Source organism: Spermophilus citellus (assembly GCF_964194105.1).
Source record: "Spermophilus citellus genome assembly, chromosome: 2".
In the NCBI taxonomy this organism is placed as follows: Eukaryota; Metazoa; Chordata; class Mammalia; order Rodentia; family Sciuridae; genus Spermophilus; species Spermophilus citellus.
The window spans coordinates 210,773,826-210,787,397 of NC_138183.1; the positions used below are offsets into that span (position 1 = coordinate 210,773,826).

At 46.4% G+C, this 13,572-nt stretch overlaps 1 protein-coding gene across 2 annotated transcripts in view; it reads right to left on the minus strand.

Annotated features, from left to right (window-relative positions):
* The window catches only part of ABCC8 (ATP binding cassette subfamily C member 8), a 76,053-nt gene extending 75,510 nt beyond the window's left edge, over positions 1-543 (minus strand). For both annotated transcript variants that reach the window (XM_081281271.1, XM_081281270.1), the window contains exon 1: positions 275-543. In XM_081281271.1, the coding sequence (XP_081137397.1) occupies positions 275-422 (148 nt within the window). In that variant the 5' untranslated portion in view covers positions 423-543. The remainder of the gene's footprint in view (positions 1-274) is intronic.
* Between the last annotated feature and the right edge of the window lie 13,029 nt (positions 544-13,572).

Consider the following 13,572-nt stretch of genomic DNA (forward strand, 5'->3'; position numbering starts at 1 on the left):
ACCCAGCTTTGGCCCCGAGGAGGCAAAACCTGGGATCCCTGGGGTCAGGAAAAGTCCGCAGTGTTTGGCTTGGGTTCGGGGACACCCCAGGAGGTGAAGGATGCGCGGGTGTGCGATTGTCGGGAACTGCGGGCGGGGCACAGAGCAGGGGACCCCAAGAGAGAGGCAAGAGGCGGTCGCAGGACCGCAAGGGGACGCGGGCGGTGCGGCGCGCTGCGCCTCCTTCTCCGCCTCCTCTTTCCCTCCCCTCCTCCGCCGCTCGCCGCGCGCTCACCGATGAAGAGGATGGGGAAGGTGATGAAGAGCAGGAAGACATGCGGCACCACGTTGAGTGCATCCACAAAGCAGCCGTTGTTGAGGACGCCCTGGTCCACCCGGTAGGCGGCCGAGTGGTTCTCGCTGCCGCAGAAGGCCAGGGGCATGGCGGCGCGGGTGCGGGCTTGGGCTCGGGCTCCGGATGGCTCCGCGCGTCTCCCGCGCCTCGGTCCCTCGCAGCTCCGCCGCGCGGCCAGCCGTCAGCACCCCCCTCCGCCCACCACGGGCCCCGCCCCGCCCCGCCCCGCCGGCGCTCCCTCCCCCCACCCGCCCTGCTCCCCGCCGCACCCTCGCAGGCGTCCCCACTGTGTCGGCCCGCTCGCCCAGAAGTGTGCGGGGGTCCCTTCGTGAGTGCCCCTCTGCGCGCGTGCGCTGGGGGAGAGAGGCAGGGCAGGCGGGTGGGGCAAGCTCGCGTTTCAGTGGGAGTGTGGGGGATGCAAAAAACAGGAGGAGGGTCCTCGTGGGCCCCAAGAGCGTGAGATTGGGGTCCCGAGAGTAAACTCACCTGAATATGGCTCCAATGAATGTAGTGAGATCTGAGGGTCCCCTTGGGCACAGAGTGGCACCAGTCCCCACCCTGTATGGATGAGAAAAGCTGTGAAGAACTTAGGAGGGCACTTGGAAATTTTCAAAAGTGGTCCCAAGCTCTTGGTCTGGAAGGTACTTTACAGCCTATCCAAGGCTTTCCCACAGGGATCTCTCAACACTCCTGTTAACTAGTTGAAATCGCTTCCATTTTTCTGATGAGAAAAATGACGCCCAGGAAGATTACATGACTGACCCAAGGTCCTACTGCCTGCAAGCTGAGAAACATTGCTCTAATCCAGCTTCTCAGATTCCCTTCATACCCCCTTCTTTGCTCATGCCTCAGATACATTACAATGTTACAGGGACTGGCAAGAGAATGGGTAGAACAAGTGTTAATCCCGGGCTGAAAAAGAGGTGCTGTAGACATGTATCTGGCCAGAGAGTTGTGAGGCAGTGAAAAACAACTGGATTCTTACCCTCACCTCTTTTTTTCTGAAGTGTTGGGGATCAGATCAAGGCCTCATGTATGCTAGGCATGCACTCTACCACTTAGCAGCATCCCTACCCCCAGGATTGAAGTTCTTAACTTGACCTGGAACAGGCCTTGCAGGTTCAAGGATGTGGCAAAATTTTAACGGCAATGTTGTGTCTTCTGTTTTTGGGGAGAGATTCTCATAGTAATGTGGCAAAACAAAGCAAAAAACAGAAAATGAACACACACACACACACACACACACACACACACACACACCTTCATGTAGAAAGGATATGGAATGGTAGGGGTATGGAGCAAAAAGGCGTATATTCCACATAATCTCAGGAAGGATTAAGAGAAGGCCCTTTAGCCCATTTCTGCAAGCTTCTCTGAACATGTGCTGAGGTTGGTCAGAGACCCCTGAGCATTTCCATCACATTGTCAGGCAAGCCTAGTCAGACACTGGGACAGAAGGCAGGGGATTGGGTGCACGGCCCTAGGAGGTCAGGGGCTCAGGGCCTCAAGACCTCAGATGGTCACAGACATTTGGGAATCTCTCAGAAGCAGAAAGATGTTTCTTGCAGCATCCGCTAAATAATGAAAACTTGGTGGCAGTGAATGTCCAGCACTAGGGATAGGAGTTTATTAACCTAGGAAAATGTAGCCACTGAAATACAGCTGCATCTGTGGAGCTAAACACAAAATTTATGAGATGAAACAAGAAACCGCATTATATATGTCCTGTGATTTCAGCCACCATACAAAATAGGCATGTTTGAATTTGAGCTTGCAGGGGTAGCTCAGACCTGGAAGTGGGTTAGGATGTGTACTAGCTACCAATATTGTGGGTGTTACTTTCATTCCCTTTCTTTTAAAATGAGACAACTGAGGTTTAGAGAACTCAGATGACATGTCCATGGTCATCTATCAGGATTTTTTTTTGTTTTAGGCTTTCCCAACTTTTTCATACTTTCTGTAATGTTATTTGTTTTGTAGGTATAATTTCAGTTTTTCAGGCTTTCAGCCATGCAGTGTTTCTTTTTAGTTAGCATTATCACCTATCACATAACTACATTTTAGTAGGGACTGCATATATGATAGTGGTCCCATAAGATTATATTGCCTAGTGATGTCATAGCCATCTTAATTTGTGTAAGCACACACTATAGTGTTCATACAATGATGAAATTGCCTAATGATGCGTTTTTTTCAGACTATGCCCCCATTGTTAAGCAACATGTGACCATATAGTATATTTATTTTTAAAGAACAAGAGCTCCACCATTACTATTTGTGTGATTTTGGAAAAATCACTATTCTGTACTTCAGATCCCCATCTCTGAGTGGAAAAAAATAATAATACAGATCTCAGAGTATTAAAAGGAGATCATTGGCATGAATGGCCTTTCTAAGTTGGGGAGATGGTACAACCTACTTTATTCCCTAGCAGCTCCCCAATATCCAAGAGTTAGTTAATGATCTCTCCCTAGCCATGAAATGTCTGGCACAAACCACACACTTGTCTCTTCTGGGCCATTTAGAGTAAACAAAAGTCCAGTCTAGCCCAAGCTGGACCCAAGTGTAAAGGACTAGTCAGGGACCATCATCTGTTCCTAAAGAGAGCACCTGCATCCTCAGGGATTTGGGTTTGCCATCTCTAGCACAAAATTACTATGTGACTATGGACAAATTCCACTTTTCCTTGCACCTAGTTCTAAAGTGATCCAACCTACCACACTGCCCACTGCATGAATGCAAGAGTTACTCTGTTAAGTGTGGAGTCGGGTGCAGAAGGAGGCATGAAAGGATTCCTCTGCTATATGGGTTGTAATCTTGGAATCAACTCAAATGCTCATTGGTAGGGGCTACAGTATTGTCCATACTATGGGAATGAGGTAGAGTGGTGCATACTCCAAGACTCAGATGTGGAGACTCATGAGACTCATGAAAGAATTTATGTTCCTAATGGAGCAACACATGTCTCTGTAGGCCCTGAGTCTCTGGGGCTTTTGCACCTCCAGTGATGCCCTCCTGCTTCTCTTGCAGAGGGCTGAATGAAGGTCAGACACTGGGAGCTTGCTCTGAGCAAGGGTACCTTCCTTTAAGAATTCTTAGCCTTCCCTGTCTGTCTGGTCACCTGGGTGTGCCGGTGACCTTGGCACTAAGGCCTGAACAACATCAGAGCTAGAAGGGATTTCTAAAGCTCTTTACCAGCCTTTTGCTTGCAGCCTGCTGGAGGCCACACCTACCCAGCAGGCTAATGAGAGGGAGAATCGAGGCCATTAACTCTGGCCCAGGTTTTCATTTTGCCAAGGGGCTGGCTAAGAATAACTCCCCCCTCATGTATATGAGAAATCATGGCATGCAGTAGACCCTGGAGTCAAACTTTCTCATCTTCAGAGCAGCTGAGGGCTTCCTTCCTGAAATCCCAAGACCCTTGCTGATTTTTAAAATTTGATTAAGGTCCTACCTAGGGTCAAATCCTTCATTATGTTACCTTGCTTGGTCACCTTCTCTCTTTAAGGCAGGTGATACGATCATCATGATATAGATGAGAACCAGGTAGAGAGGAAAACTGCCCAAGGTTACCTAGCTGAGTAGATTGACAGAGTCCAGGTTCCTACTAGGGGCATCTTTTGGAGAAACAGGGGTGGAGTAAACCAGCGAGGTATGAAGGAGAGTGGGAGCTAGCCAGTTGGAAGAGGGTATAATGTGGTGGGCGGTGGTGGGGATTATCTGGAAGCAATGTCTGCAGAGTATGTCCCCTGTTCTTACCTAGACTTGGTTAGTTGAGTGCGGGCTGATATATGATATGTACTATAACTTCCTGTAGCAATGGAGTGAATTTTTATGCCCCCATCTTATTAGGATTAGGATTAGTAGGTGGGGTGTTTGGGAGATGGTTAGGTCATGAAGACAACACCTTCATGAATGGGATTAGTGGCTTGATAAAAGAGGCCCCAGAGAGCTCATTTGCTCCTTCCACCATGTGGGTTTACAGGGAGAAGACAGCACTGTATGAGAAAGTGGGCCCTCACCTGACACTGAATCACCTGGCAACTTCATCGTGGACTTCCAAGTTACCAAAACTGTGAGAAATAAATTCCTATTGTTTATAAGCCATTCAGTTTATGACATTTTTGTTATAGCAAACAGAATGGACTAAGACACTTGTGCACTGGCAAAAACTTGCTTTATAATCGTGGTATGGACACTCCTGCCACTGTGAGTGATTCTGTGTGGGAGGAAGGAGAAAGCCCCTTCTTTCTGGTGCTTGATCAAAGAATGACCTCTCTACTCTGGCAAACAGAGACCTAAGTGGGTAAGGAAGGGAGAGAGATAGATCATGAGGCAGAGATTCATAGCTACAACCTAACATTTACTTGCTCTAAGAAAGCATCACTAAAGTGCCCTCATCATGACCCATATAAAACCAAAATCTATTTTTAGCTAAAATGTATACATTAAAAATTCAAAATTGGTAAATATATTCAATGTTAAATTGTTGTTGTTTTTGGATAGCTGATGTGTCCTTAAAAGATAATTGTTTAATGATGTGGGTGTTCTGGGACTCAGAGGACAGGGCCTGGAGTTTTGTCAAGAGCAAGTCCATGGCAGGACGAGGCAGAGAAGGTGCTGTGGGATGTGGCTTGCTTCCCTAGTGGTAGCCTGGCTCAGTCATGAGCTCTGCAGTCTGCAGACCAGACAGTCAATAATAGGCACTGGTGAAGCAGCTGCTACGTGTCAACAGGTTTCTTCTAGAACCCTGCAAAGTGAGTATTAGTATGTCCTTAAGAAACTGAGACCCAGAGAGCCCGAGGGACTTGCCTCAGCTCATACAGTGAGTAAGATGCAGAACTTGAGTTGGAACCCAAGTTCAACTGGGTCTTAGAACCTGTGCATTTTCAATACTAGTATCTCTCAAAGTGTGGTCCCTGGTTCAGTAAAATTAGCTGGGAAAATATTAGAAATGCCAATTCTCAGGCCTGGGCCAAACCTAATAAATCTGACACTCTGATGGTAGAGTCCTAAAAATCCGTCCTCCAGTAATTAACAAGTCTTCCAGGTAATTCCAATGCATGCTGAAGTTTAAGAACCATTGTGGTCTACATTGATTTCTCCTGGTAAGAGACAACAATAGATGATAGTCCTTGCCCTTGGGGACTTACAGTTTGGCTAGAAAACAATAGCACCATACATTTACCAAAAGAAGAGAAAAGAGAAGGAAAGAAAGAAATAATGAGGAAAAAGGAAAAAAAAAAAGTTGGCCAGGCTTGGAGAGGTAGCTTGCTGGGAGCTTTAGGTGACACATGTGGTGAGGCTTGGCCCAGTCCTCTCAGTCTGACTGGGGAAAGGAATACCAACCAATGTGTGTAAAGGTGGGGGGGACAGGGTTAAGTTTTCCAGTTGCAGAGAGTGAGCAATGAGTCTTGCTAGGATAAAGTACACTGAGGAGAGTCATGGAAAAGAATAAGGCAGTGGGGCTGGGCCGCTGGTGCTCTGGAATTTCTGGCTAATGGCCCCTACAGGCCAGCAGCTGTTCAATTGACCACATCTAGGAAGCACCTGTGCTATGTGTGCCTAGCACAGGACAATAGAGACTGTGGGAATAACACCCTCAACGAGCCCAGCTACTTGACAGCTCCTTCTCAACACTGGGTTCAAATGTCATTTTTAAAAAATCCGATAAAAGCTTCTGACCCTCCTCCAATGTGGGACTACTTAAAGTCCCTCCCCTGGGTCCCCCAGCATTGTGTACAGTATTCGTCATTGACCTTACCACCCAGTATTGGGACAATTCACATGAGTCTGTCTTTCCCACTGGCCTGGGAGCTGCTCTAGAGCTGAGACTGAGTCTTAGGCTCTGGCACAGAATTAAATTATCTCAATAAATATTTGTTAAATTAATGAATGAATGAGGGGATCGATGAATGTATGACTCAGTCAGTGATCATGTTTACTCACGGATGTGAGAGGTGTGCTCTTGCTCAGATAAGGGTAAAACTGATGTCTGTAAATTGCTTCTAACTTTCTCCTTGATTTACATTATGTCATTAGAGATGCTTTTTGTTTGTTTGTTTTTGACAGATTATTCTTAATTTAGTGACGGGTTTTTACTAAGCACCTACTATATGCTGGACATCCTATGAATTGCTGGAGATACAGTGGTGAATAAAGTGCCCACATCTAAGAAGCTCACTGTTTAGTCTTTTGGGGAGTTTCCAATACATCACTATTAAGGTTTTTGTTATTTTGTTTATTTATGAGAGTGGATTTAACTGCTTTTGAATCAAAGACATTTTTTAAAAATCCGATAAAAGCTTTGGACTCCTACTTCAAAAGGAACCCATATGCGAGGATTTGTAAACCCTCCCTAAATCCATCTGTAGCCTCTGACTTAACTGCAGGTCTGAAGCGGATGCTGGGTAGTGGGTATCAGTCTATATCAGAGTTTGGAGCTACATCAAGTAGATTTTGTTCCATGGTACCTGTAATTTGGAACCTGATCTGTGGAGTCTATCTCTCTGATCTCAGAATTACCCTTGACCAACAAAGAGTCTATGGCCAAAGTGGTCAGCTTTGCCAGGTACAGGCAGAGAGGGAGAAATGCTGTTTCTTCTGGGGTGGCTACCCCAACTGCTTGTCAGTGATGCTCACCGAGAACTGTCTGTTGTCTGCCAAACTGCCAACAGCACACCTGAGTGAATTCATGGAATTCATGGAGTGTAGGGAAATAAAATTTCTTTGGATTTCTCTGTGCTCCTAAAAAAAAAAAAAAAGCCCTAGCCTCCTGAGACTTGCAAATGTGTGTGATATAAGGATAAGGATTTTTTTTTTTTTTGCTTTCAGTTTCCCTAGAGGCATTTAAACCCTCACAAATGTGAGAATTACACCTATAGCCATTCAGTAATGGCTCTGTTGCAATGGATAATAAAATGTACCCAGCAATTCTTCTGAGAGGCCTGTTTCTAAAGGAGTTGAAAGCAGGATGTTGAAGAGGTATTTGTACACCCACGTGGTAGACAGCAGCACTCCTCACAATAGCCAGAAGGTGGGAGCAACCCAAATGTCCATTGACAGATGGATGGGTAAAACAGAATGTAGCATATACACCCAATGGAATATTTATTATTCCACCTTAAAAAGGAAGGAAATTCCAACACATGCCACCAGTGGATGAATCTTGAGAACACTGTATAAGTGAAAACAGTCACGAAAAGCAATTACTCTGCCACCACTCCTATGAGGTATCCAGAGTAGTCATATTTATACAGACAGAAAATAGAATGGGGGTTGCCAGGGCCTAGCAACCCAGCAATTCTTTTACTGTTTAATGGCTATGAAGTTTTAGTTTTTAAAGATGAAATAGTTCTGGAGAGGAGTGGTGGTAATGGTCACACCACAATGTAAATCTACAAGGATGATTAAGATAGTAAGTTTTATGTTATATGGAATTTGCTGCAGTTTTTTAAAAGATAATAAAACTTCCCTGATCTTCAAGAAGGCCAAAAGGTTACAGACAAACTAGGGCCTTAGGTTAAGCCCCCAAATTGCCAGGAAGACTAGGCACAGTCTCCGTAGGTATTTATATCCCAGAAAATTAGAACGAGAGCCATAATTCTTTTTGTCTCTTTTCAAAGAAATGAAGTTGTTTGTTTCCCTCTTTCTCTTGGAGAGAGGAGGGGGCATGACTATCTCCTATATAAAAACAGAAAATCCACTATTTCTCATATCTCACTCATGGAGGGTCCTGCCACTGGCCACTGATGTAGGAGACTCTTCCTTTTGACTTTCATCACATCATCCCAGGGGTAAGATCCAGGGCAGAGGAGATTGACATACTTATTATTTACTGTAAGTTAATTGACAAGAAATCTGTCTCTGTTATATCTGTGTGTGCATTCAGAATTAAATCAATAAAGATGAATGTTAACAACCCAACATGTCCATCTGTGCACACACACATGCACTCAGTTGGTGGCTTGGAAGGGAGCAAGGGTTGTTCCCCTAGAGCAGGGGAAGGTGCATGAGGGACTTTATGCACTTGAAGTGCTTGCAGAGAGGGAGGAAGAGCTCCCCACAGTTGCTCTAGGTGCCGGTATGGGGCACAGAGGCAGGGGTGGGGCACAGCTCTTTGCTCAAAGCCCACCTTTAGGGAGCACCATCCTCAGGAGGGAGATGGGCTCCAACTTGTTCTTCCCATAGTATCTATCCAGAAGTTTAAAGCACTCATATTAATTTGAGAGCCAAGAACTGTTTCTCAGTACTTTATTTGTTTGGATCCTTACAATTCTGTGAAGTGGGTACTATTCAAAACCCTTTTGTAACTGAGGAAACTAAGATAAAGATTAAATAATGTGACTGAAGTCAGATTTCAGCTTTTACTTCTCAGGACATTGGAGAGTGCTGGAAACCATGTATCTCATCCCTAGGGGTCCTGCGGTCATAGCAGACCCCCTCATTTCCCCATGTCTTGCCCCTGAGTGGTAGCAGATCAGCTGGCCCTGGCATGTGGGAGTTGGTGGAGACCACCCACTGAGGGAGTGAGCCCCTGGCACCCTGAGCCTCAGGGTAGGTCTCAGGGAGGAGAAAAGGAAGGACAGAAGACAAGGAGAGTGGCAGTGGGGGAGGGACTTCTGGAGACTGGGGTCTTTAGTGGACACCCTAGTGCCTGCTCAGCTCCATTTCCTCTTCTCTATGGTACCTCTCCAACTTCACCTTTGGAACAACCATTCCCCTTAATTTAGTCCACATGGTGGCGTGGGGCTGACTCCAACCTCTGGCTCCCTGTGTGGCTGTGTGGCCTGGTCTGGTCAATGAGAGATGGCCATGCCCCTATGTTGAGCTACTCTTAGTAGTCCTGAAGACTAACTCTTCAAGACAGAGAAGTACTTTTCTCCATGGGGCTACACTACTTGGTAGCATATGTTTTGAATATGAAGCCTGTCTTGGCATCTTGTAAGAGTAGCCCATCTGAGAACAAAGCCTAAAATGTTGTATGCCAACTCGGCTGGGCTATGGTATCCAAATATTTGGTCAAATATATCTAGATGTGGCTGTGAAGGTATTCTCTAATAGATGAGATTAACATTTAAGTCAGCTGACTTTGAGCAATTACCCTCTATGATATAGGTAGACTTTATCCAATTAGTTGAAAGCCTTAATAGAAAAAAGACTGATATCCCCCAGGGAAGAGGGCATTCTGCCAGTAGACTGTCTTTGGACTTGAGTTGAAATATCAACTCTTTCTTGGTTCCCCAGCCTGCTGGCCTGCCTTGCAGATTTTGAACTTGCTAGTGCCCATGATTGTGTGAGCCAAATCCCTAAAAAAATTATCTCTCTCTAAATATATATATATACATATATTGTGTGTGTGTGTGTGTGTGTGTGTGTGTGTATTTCTATTTCTGTGGCAAACCTTGACTAATACAGAGGATAAGATCAGTTCCTGATGTCTGTTTTTAGCTTCTGGATTCAGCCAAAATGGATATCAAATACTACTGGATTTTTACTCAGATCATCCTCTTCAGTTGGGTTTCAGTTTCTTGCAACCCAAAGAGACCCTCTCAGGAAGAAGCAGTGAGCTCACACTCAGTGTTCAGTCCATGCCAGGCCCAGTATTCTCCTTTTATAACTGCTTGGGCCTTGAAGGATGTACAGGAAGTTCATGTGAGCTTGAGGAGCGTTCAAGGCCCCTGGCAGAGTGATCATGTATGTGCAAAGACACAGAGAAATGATGGAGTTTGAGATGCACAGGAAACTGAAGAGTTTAATATGGTCAAAGCAAAGGGAGGCGATTGGCAAGAGACAGAGCAGGAGAAGTTGTCAGGGGCCAGGTGATGAAGGACTCTGAATGGCACAGAAAAGTTTAGACTTTGTTCTGAGGTTAGCGGGGGAGCTATTAAAAGAGTTTCAAGCAGGAGAAAGGTGACCCCATTCAGCCTTAGCTGGCCCACTCCACAGTGTGGAAGACACAATGAAGCTGAGAGAAAATAGAAGCAGGGAGGAATTATTTGCTGGATAGAATTTTTTCCTGATGCTCTTGAAACCAGATTTTGTATGTCATTTCTCATCTACTCAAAGCAGAATAGTACAGTGGTTGATGATATGGACTCCTGGCGCTACCTTGCCTGGGGTCAATCCTGGCTCTGCCTCTTACTATTTAACCTCAGGCATGTTACTGAAAACCTTGGTGCCTCAGTTTTCTCAGTGAAGACAACAGCATAGCCTCCCTCCTAGTTCATTGTAAGGATTAAATGAGTCATTACACATTAGAGCTTAGCATAGTGCTTGACATATAGCAAACAACTGGTTCAGATGCACCTCAACTTACAATGGGGTTACATCCTGATAAACCCCTCTATGTTAGTCAGCCTTCTGTTACTGGAATAAAATATCTGAGCTAAGTAATTTTAAAAAGGGAAGGGTTTATTTGGGCTCAGTTTTGGAGTCTCTGTTCATGATCAGGTGGACCTACTGCTTTTGGGACCTGTGGTGAGGCAGCATACCAAGGCAGGAGTGTATTGTGAAGGAAGCTCTCACTGTCAAAGCCAAAGCCAAAAAGAGAGGAAGAAACCTACCTACAATCCCCTAAAGACCTAAAAGCTCTCATTAGGTCCCACTTCTTAAAGATTCCACCATCTCCCAATAGCACCAATCTGGGGACTAAATTTTTACATTCAGGCCTTTGGGGGTGTTCCAGATCCCGACTATAACACCATCAAAAGTTGAAAATATTGTAAGCCAAAAAATGCACTTAAGACACCTAATGTACTGAACCTCATAACCTAGCAACCCAGTGCTTGGTAGAGAATGGATCATATCCTCTTGGAATCTTGAGGCTGTGGCTCGCTGCTGCCTCCCAGCATCACTGGAGAGTACTGTACCACATGCATTGCTAGCACGTGGGAAAGGACCAAAATTCAAAGTTTGGTTTCCACTGGACACATATCACTTTCATACCAATGTGAAGTTGGATCTCAGTAAATCTCAGAAGCACCTGTGGTTCACAGCAGTCTTATTCTTACCAAACTGGTGTGGACTCCAGGACTGCAAACCCCAGACCTCAGGAGGACAACCCTTGCCTCTACCCAATCCCTGCATCAGGCAGCTCCACCTGCCTCCCCCAGTGGACCAAGTCTGTCCCTTCTGGTTCTCACAGAATTACAGCCAGCCTGGGCCCCAGGGATCAGGAAGTGTCACTACAGGGACAGGAGAGAACAGGGTTCTCATCTCTGGAAACAGATTCTTATCCAAATCTGAGACTTGAGAAATGGGCTGGAACCGGGTGGGAACAAGCTTCCCAGCCCACACAGGCCCAAAGGGAGCATCTCAAAAGCAGAGGCCATACACTCAGCCCTTTCACCCGGCTGCCAGAGAGAGGTGAGAGGCTCGAAGTCGGCTCTGCAAACCCTGGGGACTGGCGTGGGAAGCAGCTTCAATGAGATGGACAGAATGCCAAAAGTTCAGAGTCAAAGGGCATTCTCGAATTCCTAGCCTCTTAGGTCTGTGTTTCCACTGTGTGGTGCAGTAGAAAGGGCAGCTCTCCGACCAACCTGGGGGACCTGATGAGGCACCCCTCGTTGAACGTGGTTTTCCCAAATATCTACATGATGGGGGTTAGATTCTAGGGTGGCAACCTAGGGTCGTCCTGCAGGCCAGTTTCAATGTGTTGCTAGCCACTGCCTGGTGGCTGGTTAGAGTGCTGGGATGGAGGCAGAGATCCTGCCCTGCACAGGAGGAAACCAACAGCACCTGGACAGTCCTAGGTCTAAACAGGTTGTAGTCCTTCATGCTCAGTGTTGGTCACCGAAGCGGATCCCTAGTCGGACCCAGTCCCCCTGTGGACTCTGGCCTCAGCTCTGTTTGTTGTGGCCTCCAAAGCAGAGTAGGGAACTGCTTTAGGTCCCCACTTTATACACATTCTCTGGATCTTTCCACTTCTTAACCTTGATTAATGTCAATTAGTCTGCTGGGGAGGGCTGCTTTGGGCTCAATATGGGCCAACTTTTTAAAGGGAGTTGATTTCTTTGATGACAATGATGAGGCCCATTGTAGCCCACACACCCTGCCAACCCTAGAGGATCTTATGACTCAGGATTTAACGTCACCCATGTCCCTCTTCTCCTATCAGTCTCCCTTCCTGCTCTATCCAGCAACATACCTTGCCTGCCCTTCTTTAACCTGGGGCTCAAAGCCCTCTTCTTTGTCTCACTCATCAAGTCCTGATAAGCACAGAAGAACTCATTCACTTGGAGGTGTCAAAAAGTAAGAGCAGTTGGTACATGTAAGATTCCAGGCGTCTCAAGGGGAAGGACTAGCATCAGTATTTGTAGGTCACAAGAGGAGCAGCAGAATATTAATTGACCTTCATTTGTGGGGAGCATTGTTCGGCCAACAGTCTGGAATTTGAGGCATTTGAGGAGGCTTGCCCTGCCCTATATGGTGGAGCCAGAATAACTGGACTGGAATCTCAGTGCCACTTCCTCTTCACCATGTGACCTAGGACAAGTACCTAAACCTCTTTATACATCAATCTTCTCTTAATAAAATCGAGTTGATGATATTAATGGCAACTACCTCAAGATTACTGAAGGTAGTAACTGAGCTCAGTGCTTAGACCAGTACCTTGCACATGGCCAAGGCTCTCAGGGTGTTGGCTCTCACCATGGGGCTCCTGGGAAGGCTGTGCACTACTCCCAGTCATTGCAGTTGGAGATGGCAGACACAAGAGTCTGGCCTAGCACATAGAAGGTGCCAGCAAATATGGCTCCCTTCTTGTATCTTGGCTTAGGAATCACCTCCAGGGCCAAGCCAGGTGCTAGAGAAGTAAACAGAGGGAATTCCTCCACATGGCTGCTGTCTCTGGGAGCCAGTTATTAGGAGGTCACCAGGACTTGGCCTCCGTTGAGGAGATAACTAAGTCTGTGCTCTCTTTTCTGCCCCCACCTTGGAACCTTTAATCTCTCCCAGAGAAAACAGAGGGAATTCCTCCACATGGCTGTTGTCCATGACCACAGCTGATTGGGCCTGGAATTGTCCCTGAACCAAGGACTGCCTCTCAGGTGAACTGGTCCAATTAGACAGTTCCAGGTGGTAGTGGAGCTGTGGCCGGAAAGTTCTCTAGATTCAGGAAGATGATGGCCGTGTTCAAGCTGAGATCTCAGGAAGTGAGAGGTCACCCTGCTCTATACGGTGGAGCCAGAATAACTGAACTGGCATCTCAGCTCTACTTCCTCTTCACTATGTGACCT